General features: G+C 41.9%; 1 protein-coding gene across 1 annotated transcript in view; it reads right to left on the bottom strand.

Moving 5' to 3' along the window:
• CORO7 (coronin 7) overlaps window positions 1–15,898 on the bottom strand; it is a 141,560-nt gene extending 125,662 nt beyond the window's left edge. Inside the window, exons 1-3 of the mRNA XM_074196844.1 lie at window positions 15,742–15,898; window positions 2,258–2,354; window positions 1,429–1,503 (exon numbers count right to left, since the gene is read on the bottom strand). Of these exons, the coding sequence (XP_074052945.1) occupies window positions 1,429–1,503; window positions 2,258–2,354; window positions 15,742–15,801 (232 nt within the window). The 5' untranslated portion in view covers window positions 15,802–15,898. The remainder of the gene's footprint in view (window positions 1–1,428; window positions 1,504–2,257; window positions 2,355–15,741) is intronic.
• Between the last annotated feature and the right edge of the window lie 6,132 nt (window positions 15,899–22,030).

Raw genomic sequence — 22,030 nt, 5'->3', positions numbered from 1 at the left:
AGAATGAGCAGGAGAGGGAAGTTTGACTCCAGTAAAAATCCTTAATCAGGGAACTCATTTATCAAATAATCATTGAGTATAAAGGATGAGATTATAGTAAATCCTCGATTTAGTTTTCACTTGTGACACTAGAATCACAGACTGAAGAGCCCTCACTGCCTCTTTCACTCGATCTCCCTTGGTCCCTGTTCTAACTCCCCCAACCACACAAATTCATCATCACCTCTGTACTGTTCTGTATTACTTCTCAATTCTTCATCCTGTGAGCTCTACCATTTCACAGTCTACATTCTAAGATCCCATATAGATTTAATGCTCTATGATCCTTCCCCCAAATGAACAAATCATACTCATGAAGTCTGGATACCCTCAGAAAAATCCAGAGAAAAGGCACAGCAATTTCCCAAGATGAATAGCCTTTTAATTACAGAAACAAATGATCTCTTCCCTCTGAGGTCTCAGGGTACCTTTTTACACTCAATCTAAGATACCTGAATTTGTTTTTTGTTTTTTTTTTTAATATTGCCAAACTGCATTTCAATATAACTGATTTCTTTTATAACTCTATGTATTTTGATTTATGTATGTAAAAACATGATTTTGAAAAGAGGTCCATTGGCTTCACCAGACTGTCAAAGATCTCCTGGTTTATCTATTTCTTATGCACTGACCACATTCTACTCTACATTGTAGTCTATCAGCACATGAATCTTATCCCACTTCACCTTGCCAAACCCACACTGGATTATATATTTCTTCATGAGAGCAGGGACCTGTTTTATTCTTCTCTGCATTTCCAGCTATAGCCCTGTAGAACACAGGCACTTAGTAAACAATTCTTGAACATAGGAATCAAAAGACTGTAACAAGAACACCCACATACCCCAAAAGCTTTAGTAGGGAACAATCCTTAGTCCCTGTCATGAGGCAGGAACAGAGCTCCTGGAAGTTAAAGATCGTCAGCACAGATGCTGTGACAGTTTGAGCACACACAAAACAAGTCATTTAGTTTGAGATGGAATCTTGTCTGGACAGCAGAGTTCTCCCCAACGCAGTGTTACCAGGCTTGGGCAAAAATAGGCAGCACAACATTTGTTCCACTCATCACCCTGTTAGGTGACAAGTAACCAGGCAAGACACTCTTCTCTCTATGGACTCGTGCATCAGAAGAGAAAGTCACAGGCAGTATAGAGCCAAGGGCCAAGTAGAGGTCAAAGATTGCTTTGTAATTCTAGCACCTTACAAACTTAATTAAGGATTATTGGACTGGAAAGATGGTAGGAACCACGGATGTCAGTAAGTCTAATAAATGTTCAACAAATAGCAAGTGAGTTTGTATCTCTATTACTTAGCACAATTCCTTGTAACTGAATGAGACAGTGTAAAAAGGAAAGAGCGAGTATGTACTGGGTGAAAGGAGTCACCTACCTGAATGGCAACCCAAGTATGCAATGCTCCTCTTGCTCTTGCCTTGATTGTCCAGGGGCACAATGCCCAGGGCACCTGGTATCAGAATAAATTGACATTGATTTCCAACATAATAAGAACTAATCACCACACCCCCTTCCCAGGTGCCCACAATCTTACTGGAACCTAGATACATGCCTTAGAGAAGGGAGCACCCTAAAGGAAAGGTACAGTTTGGAGGGCAACTGTCTCAACTTTGAGAAGAAGTCCTCTGGATTCTACTCCAAGTTCAACTTGGATCCCTTAGTATGGGTGTCTTGTAACTGTGACAAGTCAAAAGGCCAGTTATTAAAGGTCATAGCCCTGGGGTGAGAGGGCTGGATTAAATGACTCTACCATACAATGTAAAGAATAAGACTTGCTGTCAACTTATCTGTGTGACTCCAGAAAAATTCCTTTGCCTCATTGAGACCAAGATGTCTCAAATACAAAAATAAGAGGATGGACTCCAGGATCCTGAAAGTGTATCATCAGGTCTGGACACCATTCTAGTTCTCACTGAGAAAAGAATCAGTCAGTTTACAATTTCTCAGGCCTGTAAGCACTCTCAGCCTTCTGCTCTCATATTCATCCCACCCTTGATAAGCCAGCCTTGATCCTCCAAAGAATCTTCCCACCACACAGCTGTGGAATGGAGAAAACAAGGAGAAAAACAGGCAGGTAAAAATGAAACTCTGCTGCTTCTTCCCCTCACTAGGAGTCTAGAAGATGTTGCCCTTTCCCCTCCAGTCCTCTTCTGTCTCTCCTGTCTAGTCAGTCCATATCCCTAAGGTCAACCTAGCCCCCGTACCTGGACGATCAGTGTTGAACACAATCAAGCTACAGCTCGACTTGATGTGGTTCCCGTAGGATGAAAATGTTCCTGCTCGAATGTCATTGATCCAGGCCTGGAAGTAAAGAATGAGAGAAGAATGGTAGTGATGGAAAGGCCTGGTGATATCCTTAGAGGAAGGAGGAAGGTACCTTGTTGCATCATATGTGTTCCAGGCTATGAAGGGTTAACATAGAAATAGTTACGTGCTTTAACGAGCAAGATGTACTTCAGAGCTTAGATAAGGGAGTAGCTGCATGTCTGAGCTAAGGAGGTGTATTCCCAGGCTCAGATAGATAGCACATTCTGAGAAAATTACCTTCTGCACTCTGTTTATCAAATCACTGGTTCTCAAAACAATCTTCTCTCTGTTTATCAGAACACTGTTTGGTTCTCAAAACAATCACCTAAGACATACACAAGGTATGCATGTGAAAAAATGCTTGCTAAAACGCTTATCTAATTGGTTACGTAAATGTAGAGTATAAAAGTATGTATCCAGTGATCAATAAACGAACCAGCTTATGCATCATATTGATGTCGGCCTGGGTTCCCTTCTCCGGACTCGACTTATGGTGACCCCAACGTGAGGGAAGTGAGTTGAATGGGGAGAAGACATCCCAGTTTGAGTTGGTAGGGAAGTGCTGGACACCCCCTCACTCAGCGCTAGAAGAAAAGCGGATTTAAGTGGCCATGACTGACCGGTGAGTCAGGGAATTTGGGATGGGAATGGCTGCGTCAGCCACGGAGCACACTACGCTCAATACCTTAGAGGATTTATCGAAAAAATATGACCTGCCTGTTAAGAGATCAGAAGTTTCCTGGATATTACACTCGGGAAGAGATAAGGACATAATTACTAAGACTGAAGAACTCTTCTCCTTGGAAAAATGGGATAAGCTGGGAAAAAGCTTATGGGAAGCAGTCCAAACTAAGAACAAGGAAGCCCAGAGACTGGCAGAACCGTATGGCACACTGTGCAAAATTGTCTATGATGACTTTGAAAGTTTGTGGGCTTGCCCCGCTGTGACTGATGCTGAAAGAACCGATATTGGAGGAAGTTCGGATGTGCCTCCTCTAGCAGAAAAAGTGTTAATTAATCCCCGCCGCCACCTGGCCGGCAAGAGAGCGGGCGGGCAGGCCACCCCAGAGCCTTCCCGCTACCGCCTTTGTCTCTCGCAGGCTTTTCAGATCAGGGGCCCTGGGCCACCAGCACTCTGTGGCCTGGGTGGGGGCTGACCGAGGGGAGGAAAGCTGATCCTGTTCCCCGCTCCGCTCCGTTAGTCCAGCCACTGCCGTGCTTCCGCTCTCTCCCCCTGCTGCATCCTGCTCATCTCAGCCAAGGCTTTGGCGAAAACCTTCAACCTGACCCTGACACAGACTAGAATGATTGTTGCCTCCTGCCCTGACTGCAGTACAACGACTCTCCTGCTTAATGAGAACTTGACTCAGCAGCCGCCGTGAATCATCCCTAGGCTGGCAGAGGAGGGAGGAGGATTTAACCCTCTCCCACCCCGCTTCATGTCCACGTCTCATTCACCTCAGTCTACCTGGCAAGACCGCCGCTGACAGGGCTCATCAGGATGCTAAGAAATATTTAGCCTTGTTTTTAAAAGAAAAGGGGGGAGGTTGGGGGATCACTGCAATACCATAGTGAGCAAAGTGATTTATGTTTTGAACTGGCTTAACCCTAAGCACTCCATCTCAGATAACAAGCCTCTTTACTTTCACTTTTCAAAGAACGCGGCACACTTTGCTGGTGTTGACATTTCTGCTTCTGTTTTTGATCCTAAGACAGCCCAATGGGACAATTCCTATTGGTTACTAACCTGCGGACGAGGGTATGCTTGTGTTGTTTCAGGTTCATCGAAACCACAGTGGGTTCCTGCAAAGTGGGTAAAACCTCACCTGAAAAATGATACTTTTTCTGCTGGCACTTGCATCCTGCCTGCTATGGCTCTTGTGACTCATCTGATTCTTAAGTATCTTACAGCATCAAATGTGTATCTTCCTGAAATCAGCTGGTGATCCCATCAAGACATGCTTCATAGGGATCTCCCAGGACCCAGAGAACATCAAACAGAGACTGAAAGGGTACTATGGACAGTTAAAGGAAATATGTAGGAGTTTTCAGCAGTATAGTTCTTGTGCATGTATGTGTGATAAACAGCAAAATTATACCTGGCCATCCCTGAAAAATAGTTGTAGATTAAGAGCTATATTAAGGCTTTAAATAAACCAACTATACAGGAACCACAGGAAATAAATTTCTTGTGGAGTGTTCCCCCTGGAATAAAAGAGAATATCACTCATCTCCCACATTGTAGTCTTGTGAGCTCCCCACAACTTTGTAATGCTACAGAAGTTTTTATATTTGGAGGTTTAGAGTCTTTTTAAGAAAACGCGCCTTGAGATCCCCCTAAGTGGGAACAATTCACTAATGTATCAGGGCATTTTCATCATTGGAATTTATCAAAAACAGAACGGGGGCTCCTTGAAGTACAAATTGAGGGAGCAAAGTCATTACCCACTGGAGTATTCTTGATATGTGAAGACAAGGCATACAGTTCTATCCCATAGTGTCCTATAGGAGGACCTTGTTACCTAGGCCAATTAGCACTAGTGTCCACACCATACCTTAATTTCTCCAGAAGCCCTAAGAAAACAAGGAGCATCTGACTTCTAACTGTAATAAAAATGTTAAATTTCTATCAGTATCAGAAACAGTAGCTGCATCCTTTTTCACACCAGGGGTAATGGCATCTATTAATTATAATACCATGAAAAAACTTGCATGTTGGGCAAAAGCTCAGGCTGACATTACATCCATGGCTTTAATGGATATAATTACGGAAGTACAGAGCATTCGCAAGGCTACACTACAAAATAGAGCTGCAATAGATTTCTTGCTTTTATTATATAACCATGGTTGTGAGGAATTTGAAGGCATGTGTTGCTTTAATATTTCAGATAATAGTGCTTCAGTCTATGCTAAAATCAAAAAGGTACAAGAAAATCTTGATAAAATAACTGTACATGAAGATTTCTTTAAGGATTGGTTAAAATCTTTAGGATTACCTGCTTGGCTTTTGGCAATTGTAAAACCTATAATTGTAATTTGCTTTATACTTGTTATATTCTTGTTGTTTGGACCATGCATCCTTTTGTGTTGTCAGAGATCTCTAGCAAACATGCTCTCCCAGGCCTTTAAACGAAAAGGGGGAGATGTTGTATCATATGTGTTCCAGGCTAAGAGCTATGAAGGGTTAACACAGAAATAGTTATGTGCTTTAACGAGCAAGATGTACTTCAGAGCTTAGATAAGGGAGTAGCTGCATGTCTGAGCTAAGGAGGTGTATTCCCAGGCTCAGATAGATAGCACATTCTGAGAAAATTACCTTCTGCACTCTGTTTATCAAATCACTGGTTCTCAAAACAATCTTCTCTCTGTTTATCAGAACACTGTTTGGTTCTCAAAACAATCACCTAAGACATACACAAGGTATGCATGTGAAAAAATGCTTGCTAAAACGCTTATCTAATTGGTTACGTAAATGTAGAGTATAAAAGTATGTATCCAGTGATCAATAAACGAACCAGCTTATGCATCATATTGATGTCAGCCTGGGTTCCCTCCTCCGGACTCGACAGTACCTATAGTTATGTCCAGGACTAGATACAAAAGGAAAGTGTACTGAGTGTGATATCAGAGGACCCAAGATTTGAATCTTAATCTCTCTAGGTTTTAGGCACTTTATCTGTAAAATGAAGAGGCTGGACTAAATGACTTCTAAAGTCCTTCTAGTTATTTATCTCTGATTCATGATAAGTACCCTAGTCCCAAATATTACCCTACCTAGGTATCAAAGAATCTAAAAAGAATCTTTCTCTTGGGGCGGCTAGGTGGTGCGGTGGACAGAGCGACAGCCCTGGAGTCAGAAGTACCTGAGTTCAAATCTGGCAGAAACCTTAAAAAAAAAGACTCAGCTGAAACCTGGGGGCCTGAGAAAATTCTTTGAAGTCATAGTTCCTCCCTAATATTATTGCTTTTAGCATTTTAGAATTAGTATGAGTATCATAGATGTATAATAAATTGTTTTATTGGGGGAGGGGAATAGGAATTGGTGGGGAATTATGAGGACCAAGGGGCAATACTGATTTCCCTCCCCACAAAGGGGACAAATAAGGACAAAAAAAAAGTAAAAGCAAAGATTTCTAATAATCATAACAACTGGCTATTATATAACATTTCTATATTTATGAAGCTCTTTTTATATAAAAACTTCTGTAAAGTAGGTAGTTTGAATATTAAAATATCCATTTTAAAGGGGAGGAAACCTGAATTTACCAAGCTTAAGTGACTTGTTTAGGGTGACATCCCTAATAAATTCTAGAGTTGCCTCAGCCTAGCCTACCAGCATGATTATACCTTTCTTCCCTTCATATGATCTACAGTATGTTCCAGCCAAACATCTTGCTAGTCTCCAAACAAGACCTCTTCCCTTAATGCCTTTAATTCATGTTAGTCCTCATGCTGGGAATATTCACCCTTCTGACCTCTACCACCTCTTGTAATCCTGATTTCCCTTTGATGTTCAAGCCACAGCCCCCAATAGATTTTTTCTTTTAGGTTTTTTGCAAGGCAATTGGGTTAAGTGGCTTGCCCAAGGCCACACAGCTAGGTAATTATTAAGTGTCTGAGGCCGGATTTGAACTCAGGTACCCATGACTCCAGGGCCGGTGCTCTCTATCCACTGCGCCACCTAGCCACCCCTGCCCCCAAAAGATTTTTACTAATTTGTAATTTGTTAGTGTCCACTCCCCTCCATTAAAATGACTGCATTTGGAGGGAATTTTACATTATCTGTGAACACGCTGCTTCACCCCCCAGCAAACTGCAAGCTCTTAAAGGGCAAGATCTTTCTCCTTATTATCTGGCAGACAGTAGTACGGATTCAAATAAATGTTTGTTGTGGACTGAAAGGAGCAGCGGTTTCTAATGACTCGAGGTGCAGTTCTATTTACTCTAAACTCTATAACCCTTTGTAATCTGAATACCTGTAAACTTTGTACCTTCTTTTATTTCATACTGTTTTCTCCCTAAACTGCTTGTAAAGTTTTGCTTTAAGAAAACAGCATTTCATTAAGATTGAAGAAAAAATGTTTTCCTTGACTAGGCCAGAAAAATTGGAAAAAAAACTAGCTGTCCCAAAGGCTAGGAAGAAATAAGTAGCAAAGAATAGTAAAAATGATAATAGTAGCTGGCATTTATACAGTTCTTTCAGACTTACAAAGCAGTTTACATATATTATTCCACCATTTCAGTGACTATGAGCTAGAGAGCAAGGAAGGTTCATAAAAGAGTGACAGATGGGGCAGCTAGGTGGCGCAGTGGATAAAGCACCGGCCCTGGAGTCAGGAGTACCTGGGTTCAAATCCGGCCTCAGACACTTAATAATTACCTAGCGGTGTGGCCTTGGGCAAGCCACTTAACCCAATTTGACTTGCAAAAACCTTAAAAAAAATGAGTGAAATGGGATGAGGAGGAAAGGAGGAGACACTCAGGAATGTTTCTTTACAAATTAAATTTTTGGCCTGGGTTTGACTACTAATATTAACCTGAAGAAATCACTTCTTATCTTTTAGGTGAAAAATGGAGGGAAATAGAGAATTTCACCTTTTCTGATCTTGCCTCACTGAAATAATATAATCATTAGGAGATAATATTCCTGAAGCCCTTCACACAGAGAATAAATACACTATTAGAGCTGATAATTCATTCTCAAAAATCAGCACATTCACTAAAATTCAAAATGTTAAAAACTCAGAAGAATGAATCAACAGACTGGTCACAAATGGAAATGATGAGCACAAATGCTGGCTTCTGGTATTCACAAAATAGAAATAATAATACATTTGATGGATCTGCCTGAATCTGGTTAAGCCAAGAGCAAGTTCCCAATTAAATCAGTCTAAGCATTATCTGAATCTTTCTTCCAGTGATTTCAAAGTACAACTACGTTCTACTAAGTAGAAAATAAACACTCCAAATTTCCCAGTCTATTCTACCTGCATGAGTTACTGGACCTTCTCTTGGTTTCTACACCAACCTTCATTTCCCATGGCAATTCATGGGGACAATACGGGCCTGGAGTCAAGAACTGGGACTTAAAAATTTATTAGTTGTGTGATTCTGAGCTTGTTACTTAATCTGCCTGCTTCAATTCCCTCAACTGTAAAAAATTCTGTTAAAAAAATAATTCCTATCTCACAGGGACACTGTGAGGATCAAATGAGTTAAGATTTGTAAAAAACTGATCCAATGCTTGGCACAGTTCCCTACAGAAGTCCATACAAGTTACCATGTTATTTATTTTGAATTCACTGACAAAACTTATGAAATGGGTACAAAACTGAAGTCAAACTCAAAGAGAAATGAAGGTCATCATATTCTATTGAAGGAAATCTATGACTGCATGTCTACTTTAATATTATTTCAGTTTTATTGTATTTCTATTTATTTTATTTCCTAATCCCAATTACATTTTAATTTGTTTAGGTTATACTTGGGAGTATTTGACAACTGTGTGGTAGACCATGCATAAACTTATACCTTTCTCTTTTGTTTTTTTTTAGGGCAGTTGGGTTGAGTGACTTGCCCAAGGTCACACAGTTAGGCAATTATCAAATGTCTGAGGCTGGATTTGAACTCAGGTCCTCCTGATTCCAGGGTCAGTGTTCTATCTATTTCGCCACCTAGCTGCCCCACCTTTCTCCTTTTGGAAACAAAATTCAATTCTCCATTCCTTAGCCTTTAATCCATCAGGGACTTAGCTTGAGCTGTTCACCTTGCAGTTCTATACCTTGTGCTGGGCTACAGAACCCCTAGCCTTGCAATCAAGCAATAAACACTTACAACATGTGCCAGGCATCCTGCTGGAGACACCCTCATGGAGTTTACATTTTACCCATGGGAGACATCAGGAGCATATAGAAATACATCTACAGGAAAAATAGAAGGGCAATTATTGTTGGAAGCGGGGGAAGGACAGTAGCAAGTGAAGGAAGGGAAGAGCTTCCTAAAGAAGGTGGCACTTACATTATGTTTTGAAGGCAAGAAGAGAGACTAAGAAGTAGAAGTGAAAAAGAAATACTCAGGAAAGAGGAAAAGAAGGGAGATGGAAGAGTGCCAAGATACAAAAAAAAAAAAAAAAGAAGATGGAGAAATTGGGCTGGGTGGTGCAGCTGATAAGAGTCAGGAAGAACTGAGTTCAAATCTGGCCCCAGAAACTTACTGTGTGACCCTGAGCAAGTCATTTAACCCTGACTGCCTCTCCAAAAAAAGAAAGAAAGAAAGAGGGGTGGCTAGGTGGCACAGTAGATAAAGCACCTGCCCTGGAGTCAGGAGTACCTGGGTTCAAATCCGGTCTCAGACACTTAATGATTACCTAGCTGAGTGGCTTTGGGCAAGCCACTTAACCCCGCATTTGCATTGCAAAAACCTTTAAAAAAAAAAAGAAAGAAAAGAAAATTATGGGATAGGGCAAAAATGAAGAGTCAAGTATAACACTGAGGGAGTGTGAAGCTGGGTATCTGACAGGACAGTAGTACTCTTGAGAGAGAAAAGGAAATTGAGAGGAGAGATGAATTGAGGGAAAAGATGAGAGTTTATACTTCTCAGACTATCTAAAAAGAAGTTTCCCTACAAATAAAATTTTCATTGCATTCTCAGAATTTCTGAAATAGCATCAGCTATGATCATCCCATAAGACTTTATTCTTTGTCCCCTCTACCTTAGCAATCTCATGTCTGTAACTAATTATCACCTCTATGCTTTATTTTTATCTCCAATCAGATTCAAACAAACATTTGCAAATACCTACAATCTATTAGATGCTAGGTATATGAATTTGAAAAAAAAGAATATAACCCAGGTCTTTTTCCCCTCAAGAAACTTATAATTATATAAGAGGGTTAAGATGAGGACAACTAGGTGGCAAAGCAGGCAGAGTACCAAGTCTGGAGTCATGAAGACTTGAGTTCAAATCTGGTCTCATACATGTACTAGTTGTATAACCTTGGGCAAGTCACTTAAGCCTGTTTCAGTTTCCTCATCAGTAAAATGAGCTGGAGAAGGAAATGATAAACCACTTCAGTATCTCTTTCAAGAAAACCCCAAATGGGGTCATGAAGAGTCAGGCATGACTGAAATGACTGAACAAGAAGATAAGTACACAAATATGATTGTTTTGCTACAGATGAAAGGAGTCATCTAGATGAGTTTTATATGAGAAAGGGTCTCCCTGGAACATCCTGGAGAGTTCAGGAGGGCAATTAGGATAGTAAAAGGACTTGAGATCAAGCTACCTAAGGATTGTTTGAAGGAAGAAATATTTGGGAATATCAGTTGTTTTCAAGTTTCAAAGGAAATTAGATTTGTTCTACTTGATCCCAGGGAGCAAAACTAGGAATAACAGGGAGAAGTTGGAGAAGAACAACTTTAGTCTAGAATGAAAAACTTCCTAAGAATCAGAGCTATCTCAAAATGGATTATCTAGGGAAGTAGCTAATTTCTCCTCACATGCTCTTCCAAGAAAATTCCTGAAAAAATGTCTGGTATGTTGTACAGGGATTCTTGTTCAGAGAACAGGTTGACCTAGGAGAACACTGAGGTCCCTACTAAATTTGATTCTCCAAGAGATCATTTCATTCCTGATAGTCAAGGAATCTGAGAAAACTTCAAGAAGCAGGTGGCTACTGGGTTGGGCATTTGGAGAGAATGTCAGTAAGTGGAGATGTTGCTGAGGAGAATATTCCAAGAATGAACATATGTACAGATTCAGGAAAGGGCAAGCAAGTTCAGGAAACAGTAAGGAGACCAGCTTTGCTCAAAATAAATAACTTTCTTTGAAAGTACATGAAAGGGGCGGCTAGGTGGCACAGTGGATAAAGCACCGGCCCTGGAGTCAGGAGTACCTGGGTTCAAATCCAGTCTCAGACACTTAACAATTACCTAGCTGTGTGGCCTTGGGCAAGCCACTTAACCCCGTTTGCCTTGCAAAAACCTAAAAAAAAAATAAAAAAAAGAAAGTACATGAAAAGGATTGATGTGAATTAAGACTGGAAAGATAGCTTGTAGCCAGATTATAGAGAGCCTTAAAAATCAGGTTAGACTTTGTATTTTATCCTTATTATAATGTTCTGAGTAGAAAGTGACATAATCCAATCTATGCTTTAGAAAGATAATTCTGATAGTAGGGGAGAGAATCAGCTAGGAATCTATTACAATAGTACATGTGAAAGATAAAGTGAAGGAGATGATGGTAAGATAGATGGAGAGTAGGGAACAAGTAAGAGATAATGCTAAGATAGATGAGACAGAACTTGGGGACTGATACAATATAGAAGGTAAGGGAATAGGAAGAGTCTAAGATGTCTCTAAGGTCTTAGCGTGAGTAATTGGGAAGATAGTGATAAAGAAATGGAATTCGAGAGGAAAGAAAAAAAATTTTTTTTTAGGTTTTTGCAAGGCAAACGGGGTTAAGTGGCTTGCCCAAGGCCACACAGCTAGGTAATTGTTAAATGTCTGAGGCTGGATTTGAACTCAGGGACTCCTGATTTCCAGGATGGGTGATCTTTCCACTGCGCCACCTAGCCGTCCCAAAAGAAAGATTTTAGGAATAAGATGATGACCTAAACTTTGGATATATTATATTTGAGATACAATACAGTGTAAGTGCTTAATGCATACTTTTTCATCAAATGAGGTAGTTTTAGGAAATCCAGATGGAGATAATTAGTTGAGATTTGTGATCAGATGTACAGATATATCAGTCATTTGCACATGGATAATAATTGTAAAGTAATGGATGTGAAATGTACTTGACAAGAGAATAAAACAGAAAGGGAGATGAGAAGAAGGCTGAAGACAGGGTCTATACTTAGATAGTCAAGAGAAGCAGATGACCCAGACATGGAAACAGAAAAAGAAAGAGAAAACCCAGGAGAGAGCAGTGTCATATAAAAAGTTAGAGAGAAGAGAATACCAAGAAGGGGGCAATCAGCAGTTATAAATGCCACAGCTAGATCAAGAAGGCTGAAAAAAGGTCACTGGATTTAATGTTTCCTAGATCTTTGAGAAAGCAGTTTTGTGGTAAGGATTACGAGAGTGTGGTGAAGAAGTAGAGGTAGTCTGTTTTTTTCCCTAGCCTCAACAGTGACAGGGTAGAGAAGGTAAGGATGAGAGGGAGGGTAGCAAGTTTAAGTGAAGATCAGATATTGTTTTGTTTTGTTTTTTCTTTTAGGATAAGAAAGACCTATAAAAGTTTACAGGCAGAGGATAAAGAACCAACAGAAAAGGAAAGTTTGGAGATGAAAGATGAGGGAATGACTGTTGGAACAAGGTCTCAGAGAAGATTCAAAGAGGAAAGAATCAAGGACACAAGGAGAAGGCTTAATCTTGAAAAGAAGACATCTCCTGAGACTAGAGGAAAAGAGGAGAGTTTAAGAATAAAGATAAAGAAATGTTGACTTGGGCAAGTCATTTAACCTTACTGCAAAAAACTCCTCCAAAAAAAATGTGGAGATGAAAGTGAGGGGGTTCAGGACAGATGGCCTGAGTCTTCTCTGTCAAGTAGATCTCTACCATGTTATGCTAGTTATCTGTGTCCTGCCATGCCATTATCCAAAACTGAATTCAAATTTTCACCCTAAACCTGCCTCTCCTTTTAACTCCCTTATTTCTTCTGATAACACCACAAGTCACCTAATTATCCAAATTCAATGCAAATTTCACATCTTTTACATTCACTTATATAATAATATCCTTGAATAAATATCCTCAATATCTCTGACCTGTATTGTTGTCTCAGAATGTCTATGATCTTATGATTTCTATTATAACCATATGTATATGTGAGATCCCTTTAATAAATTAAAAGTTCTTTAAGGGCAAAGATTGTCATTTCCCCTTCAAAATTTGTCCTTTGGGGTAGCTAGGTGGCACAGTGGATAGAGCACTGGCCTTGGGAGTCAGGAGTACCTGAGTTCAAATCTGGCCTCAGACACTTAATAATTACCAAGCTGTGTGGCCTTGGGCAAGCCACTTAACCCCATTGTCTTGTAAAAACTAAAAAAACAAACAGAAAAAACAAATAAAATTTGTCCTTCCTAGTTCATTAATATAGTATTCTGTAAATATGTTAATGCATTTATCATGTTGATATGATATTTTCCTTGAGACAGCATGGTACAGTGAAAAAAGTCCCAGATTTGTAGTCAGAGGATCTGATTTCAAATATAAATGTCATCACTGTGTAACCTTGGAAAAAATCACTTAACCTCTCTGAGCCACAGTTTCCTCATCTATAAAATGAGGACACTGGACCAGATGACTTTTAATGTACCTTTCAGCTCAAAATCTGCCATGGCCCCTCCTATGATGTAGATCAAATTCAATCTCTTCACTCTATTCAACTGATTCAACTGTCCACTGATTATTGCTCTTTTTTAATTTTTACAAAATGGCACCTTCTCCTGTGATCATATCCAGCTAGATCCTGATTAGGGCAATTAATGAATCTTTTTAAAGAGGTTGCATGTATTTGAATTCATACTATTCAAAATAATAATTAAGTATGGTTTCAGTCCACTGAAAATATACGTTGAAAGTTAAAATAGGGGCGGCTAGGTGGTGCAGTGGATAGAGCACTGGCCCTGGAGTCAGGAGTACCTAAGTTCAAATCTAGCCTCAGACACGTAATAATTACCTAGCTGTGTGGCCTTGGGCAAGCCACTTAACCCCATTGCCTTCCAAAAAAAAACCTTAAAAAAAAAAGTTAAAATAATTTGACAGCTCCAGAGAATTCCTTATTTGGACTCATTTGGACCTGGTTATATTTCCTTCCAAGGCATAAGCACTGTACTGGAGAATGAAACAACAATATCTTTGTGAATTAGGCATAGCAGAAAGGAAAAAAACTCATATTTCCCAAGAGTAACCAGGTCTTCAGAACAAAATCTTCTTAATGCTGCTGAGATGGCAAACAGAACACCTGAGGTCAGCAATTTCTCTGTTCAAGACTCTAGAGACAGCAATAAAAATTCCCTCCCCATCGTCTTCCTAATGTTGAGGAAAAAGCTTTCGCTATGGGAGAGGAGAGAGAGACATAGTTAGGCCGAAAAACCTCTAAGCCAGGGAAGAGGTTGTGCCAACTCTAAGTACAACAATCAGGGACAATTTGGGGCTGTCTGCAATGGAGAATACCATCTGTATCCAGAGAAAGAATTGTGGAGTTTGAACAAAGACCAAGGACTTAGAAAAAAAAATTTACTGTCTGATCTTGCTATCTCTTCTACTTTATGTTTCTTCCTTAAGGAAATGATTTCTCTCTCATCACACTCAATTTGTATCACTGTATACCATGGAAACAGTGTAAAGACAAATTGCCTTCTGTGGGGGGTGGGGGGGAGGGAAGTAAGATAGGGGAAAAATTGTAAAACTCAAAATAAATAAAATCTTTTTTAAAAAAAGAGAAAGAGGGGCGGCTAGGTGGCACAGTGGATAGAGCACCGGCCCTGGAGTCAGGAGTACCTGAGTTCAAATCCGGCCTCAGACACTTAATAATTACCTAGCTGTGTGGCCTTGGGCAAGCCACTTCACTCCATTTGCCTTGCAAAGAAAAACTCTTAAAAATAAAAGTCAAGGGGAAAGCTGGGAAGCCCGACCCCTGGCAACGACCCAGATACAGAGGCATCAGCGCTTCACAGAAGAGAACCAGATAGCAAACACACCAAATCCCTACACTTGTGCTTCTCGCTGCACAGGAGCAAAGTTGAGGAAGGGGGCAGGAGGATAGGAAGCTAAGCAAAACACCGCGGTCTACACTGAGGAAGCAGAAGCGGAAGCCCGGGGTGGGGGAAGGGGAGAGAAAGGCGCCTCCTGCCGCCTCTGGAGCCCCGCGGCGGGGCCTCGCCCCTTCTGGCTCCCGAAGGGATGCCCGGGCCGGGGGCCGGAGTCCACGCCTGCGTGCGACCTGGCTCCCCACACTCAACTTGGACCCATGTGTGCCATGGAAGACTGACTGCCTTCCGTGGAGGGGGTGGGGGAGAAGCGCGGTTAGGCGAAAAAATGTAAAACTGAAAATAAATAAAATCTTTAATTAAAAAAAAAAGGAGTCAAAGCGCGCGGGGCCGGCCGGCAGGGACGGATGACCCAGGTCCCCCATCAGGACCGCTGCCCCCTCCCCCAAGCCCGGCTCGCGGCCGGGGGCTGTCCAAGTGCCCTCTCCTCCTCGCTTCAGAGAGGGGACACCGGGCAACGCGGGTCGGGCTGCAGCTGGTGCCCGGACGGCTGGACTCCGGGCGAAGGGGAGCCTCCCAGGGTGCTGCCGGGTGCCCCCGCGGCCCTCCGCCCAGGCTCTCCCGCCCTGCCGCGCGCCTTCCTCCGGAGCGAGGGCACTCACCTCCCTTCGAGGAGGCCGGGCCTCGGTGAGCCGGAATTTGGACACCTTGAAGCGGTTCATAGCGCGGGGGAGGCTGCAGCGGAGCCGACTCTCAGGTGCAGCGCGAGCTTCGGCGGAGGCGGCAGGGGCGGCCACTCCAGAGCCGCGGCGCCCTCCCCCGGACCCCGCCGCGCACCGCCCCCGGGCACGCCCTCGCCCTCCCCTCGGCCAATCCCCGGCTCCCGCCGGCACGCCCTCGCCCTCCTCTCGGCCAATCCCCGGCTCCTTCGCTCCCCGGGCCACGCCCCCCCGGCCTCTTCTTCCGTACCGGCCTCGAGGCCGGGCCTTCCTACCAATCGTTATCCACCCGCCCCGTTAGGCCCCTCCCCGCTGTACGTTGAATGGCGGGGAGGGGGGACGGGCGGAGAAAAGGGAAGAGGGTCACGTGCGGAGGCTGCTCGAGGCCGCCGCCCTCGCGTGCCGGGCGGCTGTTGGGCTGGGCGTGGGGGACTCTTCTCCGGAAGAGGCGGCCGAGGCCACATCCCCGGGATCCCCAGTCTGGTCCGATGACTTCCAACCCCGTTCCGTTAGCTGAGCCCTCGTGAAGCTCAAAGACCCCAAAAAGCCCATTCCTGGCCCTCGGCGAGCTTCCGCTCCACCGGTAATACAACTATAGACAAAAACAGATTTGCTTAATTCTGGGCCCACCAGAGCGGGAAATAAGACAGGCATGATATAGTGGAACGTCTGCAAGATGAGATATAAGCTGTGTGATCCTGGGGGTCACTGAGCCTCTGTGGAGCCACCTGAGGCCGTTAATTCCATAATCCTACTATCAGTTAAAGCCTCGAACGAGCACAACCTTGGAGGAAGCTGGAGATTCGATGCGAAGGTAGAGGCTGAAGAGGGAGCGGAGTTCCAAAGCCCTCCACTCTCACCCCTAAATATAGAGACAAGGAGCCTAGATATTTCCCACTCCCAATTCCATGTTGTATAGTAAGTATAACAAAAAAAAAATAAGATGATAAGACGAGCGTAAAGGGCTATAAGATTAGATGTGACATCACTTTCAATTGAAGCGAATGAAAGAGGTAACATGAGTTGGGTCACCATTGACACTGGATGTATTAACATTGGGTCTTATTGGGAAATCAGTGACATATCACAGGCACCAAAAAAGGTCAGTGATCTGTAACCTCATACATAAAGTCTGAGAAACCTGAAATCTGGAATCCTGTGAATGTGTCCTATTCTAATGTGACCACTTCTCAAGTCAAGTCCTTCTTAGTCTGTGCTTTGGAAACTCTTAGTGCCAGAAGGAAGCACAGATAAGTAGAACAGCTTCTAAAGTTCAAATTTATTACATACTTAAATGGAAAAGCAAATGAGATAATAGACATTCATGGCTTCATGGACCCAAACAAAATACTGTCTTCTTGATTCCATGACATTTGTTTTGGGAAAGATTGGAAGATGTGTTCCAGTGAAACTAAAGAAGAGACAAAAAAAAATTAAAAAAAAAAGAAGAGGCCAGACAGAGAATAGGACTTTGATTCTGATATAGGGAATGCAGGGAGAGGGATATGAAAATTTCCTAAGCAATTATTGCTAATTTCAACTTGAATGCAAATCTTTTTCAATCCAAGAAACAACTAGTCAATCAAAATAAGCATTTCAAATTAATAGTCATGTACAAAGTGGGGTCTGGGTAGATTTGTAGTAGCTAGATGTCATAAGGTTGAACTTGGAATCAGTAAGACCTGATTATGAATCCTGCCTCAAACAATTCTCTGATCTTGGGCACATTACTTAAGCTCATCTATGAAATGAGAATACCAATAACATTTACTTCAGAAAAATATTATGAGTATCAAAGAGATAACATGTAAACAGACAGCTTGCTGCAGCTAACTCAGGAAGTTGTGTCAAAGTCTTCTTCTGGACAGTTTAGCATCTATTTAAGTGAAGTGACAGAGGCAAATCAAGATACCGACAGAAATACATCCTGATTTTTTAGTACTGTGCCTAAAGGAAATACATTTCCATTATCCTTTTACCTTTTTTATTTATCAAATATTTATTAAAAGCTTACTACTGAGGGGTGGATAGGTGGCACAATGGATAGAGCTCCAGCCCTGGAGTCAGGAGTATCTGAGTTTAAATCCAGCCTCAGACACTTAGTAATTACCTAGCTGTGTGACCTTCGGCAAGTCACTTAACCCTATTTGCCTTGCAAAAAAACCAAAAAAAAATTAATTAAAAAAAAGCTTACTGTTGAAGACTGAAGAACATTTTATTAGGTGCTGAGGAAGATATAAGGACAAATAGGACACAGTCCCTTCCCTCAGGAAGCTTTCAATTTAATAAGGGCTATAAGGCATGAATGCTAAGTCTGATCTGAATTTCAAGGATCAAAAACACATTTCTACATTCTATTTCTAAATGCTACATTTATTGATAATGTTTAAACCCCATTGGTGGTAAACATATACTTAAGAATGAATTTTTAATTATATTTCAAAAGTGGGAAAATTGAGAGGTTGATTATATCATTTTACAAACACAGAAATCTTTATCATCTAACACAATAATGTATCTTGAAATAATGTTCTTTGACAAAAAAGTCTTCCCTCTTCACTGAATTCCATTTTGTTTTCATCCTCTTGTATAGTGCTTCATAAGTTCCAAATTAACTTTACATACAACATCTCATCTGAGTCTTAGAACACCCCTATCAGGTTGGCAGAAGCAGCTTGAGCCTCAGGATGTTAAAGAGTGAGCCCAGGTGGCAGAACTTGATTAAAATCAGGACTTCTAAGTCCAGAGTACTAACTAACCTAACATGGTCCTCAGATCTATTCCCCACTTGGAGAAAATTGCTTGGTTTCTACCAACTCATGGAGTTTCTTAAATGGTTTTTCAGGAAACTATCAGAACTTATAACAAGAAAATAACCAGGATAATAGGGTTTTGTATTTCATGGTTTCAGTCAAACCTCAAATGACTCTTCCTTAGAGACTTACTCTTACTCTATGCAGGATGGCAATATCCAGGAGTTCATACCCATAGATCCTTTGGATTTTTGTCAGTAGGGGTGGGTTAGGTTGAGGAAAGATGGGGGAAAACCAATTAAAAGGGTAGACTAAAGAGAGAGGAGTCAGAATCTACAATCTGAGAAATGCACAACCCAAATATCACTGCTCCTTAAATGAATTTCTCAAGGACTTGAACTGAGGACTCTTCTACCCTCTCTGTGTCTTTGGAGAACTAAATCTCACAAAAAGAAAAAAAACATGGGTACCAAATGCATTTTTTTTATCTATGATAGAAGAAGTAGCAGTCATGCACTCAAATTGTCCAATTAACTTGATCTGCAATTGTGAGTTTCCAATGGAACAGTCATTTGGAGCAAATATGAGATCCCCGTTTTTCTCTTAAAGTGCTGAGTCCTTCTTGACACTGTTCATTTTGACCCTTCCCTTGGATTAGCCTACATTTAGATACTCTACAAGACCATACAGACATCTCCAGATCAAGGAAGCATTAAGGATCCAATGAATCATATACTGTTGCTAGCAAAATAAAAAATTACAAAAAAAGGGGGACATATATGTGCATGTAAATTACTTTCCATTGGGGTAAAGCATTTGAAATTCTTTTTATAAGGGCTGTCAAATTTTAGATAACATTCAATTCAATCATTTTTTTTTAGGTTTTTGCAAGGCAAATGGGGTAAGTGGTTTGCCCAAGGCCACACAGCTAGGTAATTATTAAGTGTCTGAGACCAGATTTGAACCCAGGTACTCCTGACTCCAAGGCTAGTGCTTTGTCCACTATGCCACCTAGCCGCCCCCTCAATCATTTTTTCTGCTTGGTATTAAAGGTCAGACAAAGATCATAAGAACATGGACTTATGGGGCAGAGCCAAGATGGTGACAAGAGAGGATCGTGTCTTAGGCACTCTCTCATAAATCTTCTCATAAATCTTCAAAACTAAGGACTCTAACTAAATTTTTGAGAGACAGAATCCACAGAGGGACCCAGTGAGGCAGTTCTCCTACTCAAGGTAACCTGGAAAAGAGCAGAAAGGCTCTGCTACCTGGGGTTAGAGGGGCGGCCCACCAGAGCAAAAGAACTTCAGCCTCCTGGAGGCAACCCCAGGGTGCTAGGAGCCAGGGCTCACAGCAGCAAGGGAGTTTCCTGAGCTACGCCCCGGGGAGCACCAGGCACAGGGGGACCTCTGCCAGAGCGAGCACGTGAAGTCCAGCCCTCAGGGCACATAGCAGCCTAGCCAAGGCAGTCCTGATCCAGGAAACATAAGCAGGGGGAGCGGGTTAAGCAGGAGCTCCCAGGGCATGAGCCCATTGAACCTAGGGAGGAGAGTGAAGAGAGACTGCAGAGCTCTGCCCCTGGAAGAGGACTCTGGGGCTCTGAACACATTCAGATCCTGATCCCAGTCTAGACCCCCCCATAGAACAGCAGGGGCCCCACCACCTCAGCCCTGTTGCAGAGGGAGGCGCATATGGTCATTCACAGACCAGGAGGGAGGACAGAGCCTCACACACTGAGACCCTTGTGGGAGTGTCCCAAAAGCTCAGGAAGCACCCCCCCCCCAAACAGGCTTAAGCTGGGAAAATGAGCAAGCAGAGAAAAAAAAGGAACACCATTGAGAAATACATTATCTATGATCCCAAGAAGGATCAATATACTTAGTCTGAAGATGAGGAAACACAAGCCCCTGCATCTAAAGACACCAAGAAAAACAGAAATTGGGCTCAGGCTATGACAGAGCTCAAAAAAACCTTTGAAAATCAAATGAGGGAGAAGAAAAACTGGGAAAAGAAATGAGAGAGATGCAGGAAAAACATGAAAATGAAGTCAGCAGCTTAGTCAAGGAGATCCAAAAAAATGCTGAAGAAAATAGCATGCTAAAAACCAGCTTAGGTCAAATGGATAAAACAGGAGAAAAATGCTTTAAAAAGCAGAATGGGCCAGATGAAAAAAGAGGTAGGAAAGCTCTCTGAGGAAAACAAATCCTTCAGACAAAGAATAGAACTCAGGCAGATTGATGAATTTACTAAAAATCAGGACTCAATACTTCAAAACCAAAAAAAATGAAAGATTAGAAGAAAATGTGAAATATGTCATTGAAAAAAAACAACTGATATGGAAAACAGACTAAGGAAAGATAATTTAAAAATTATTGGAATACCTGAAAGTCATGATCAGGAAAAGAGCCTTGACATCATCTTCAAAGAATTACTACAGGAAAATTGCCCTGACATCCTAGAAGCAGAGGGCAAAATAGAAATGGAGAGAATACACTGATCCCCCCAAGAAAGAGATCCCAAAAAACCAAACCCTAGGAATATTATAGCCAAATTCCAGAACTCCCAAGTCAAAGAGAAAATATTACAAGCAGCCAGAAGGACACAATTCAAATATCATGGAGCTACAGTCAGGATCACACAGGACTTAGCAGCAGCTACATTAAAAGCTCATAGGGCTTGGAATATAATATACCAGAAGGCAAAAGAGCTTAGAATGCAACCAAGAATGAACTACCCAGCAAGGCTGAATGTCCTCTTCCAGGGAAAAAGATGGATTTTCAATGAACCAGGGAAATTTCAAATGTTCCTGTTGGAATGGCCAGAGCTGAACAGAAGGTTTGATCTTCAGATACAGGACTCAGGTGATGCACAGAGATTGAAGGAGAGGGGGGAAATATGAGGGACTTAATGATGATGAACTGCATGTATTCCTGCATAAAAAAATGACACTGATAATACTCATATGAACCTTCTCAGTTAATAGAGTAGGTAGAAGGAGCTTTTATAGTTGAAGCACAGGAGAAAGCTGAATTTGAAGATAAAATATGGCATAAAAATGGAGTCAATAGAAAAAAAGGGAAATGTAATGGGAGAAAGAAAAAGGAGAGGGGAAATAGGCCAAGATATTTCATATAATAAGATTTTTCTTTATTACACTTATTACAATGATATGGAAGGGGGGAAGACAAGGGGGAATGAGGAAATCTTTGCTCTCATTAAAGGTGGCTAGGAGAGGAAACAGCATATATACTCAATGGGATATAGACATCTGTAGTAAGGGGGGGGGCAGGGGGAAGTGAGTGATGGAGGAGAGAATGGACCATGGGGGGATAGTGGTCAGATATAACACATTTTCTTTTTTACTTCTTGCAAGGGGCTGGGATTGTATGGCCTGTCCGGGACCATAGGGCCAGGTGGATGCTGGGTCTAAGGGGTGGTATGGGGGCTCAGGCCTTCTCGGCCCCAGGACCAGGGATCTG

The sequence above is a fragment of the Macrotis lagotis genome, chromosome 8 (assembly GCF_037893015.1).
Source record: "Macrotis lagotis isolate mMagLag1 chromosome 8, bilby.v1.9.chrom.fasta, whole genome shotgun sequence".
Classification (NCBI taxonomy): Eukaryota; Metazoa; Chordata; class Mammalia; order Peramelemorphia; family Peramelidae; genus Macrotis; species Macrotis lagotis.
This window is presented reverse-complemented; position numbering and strand designations above follow the sequence as displayed.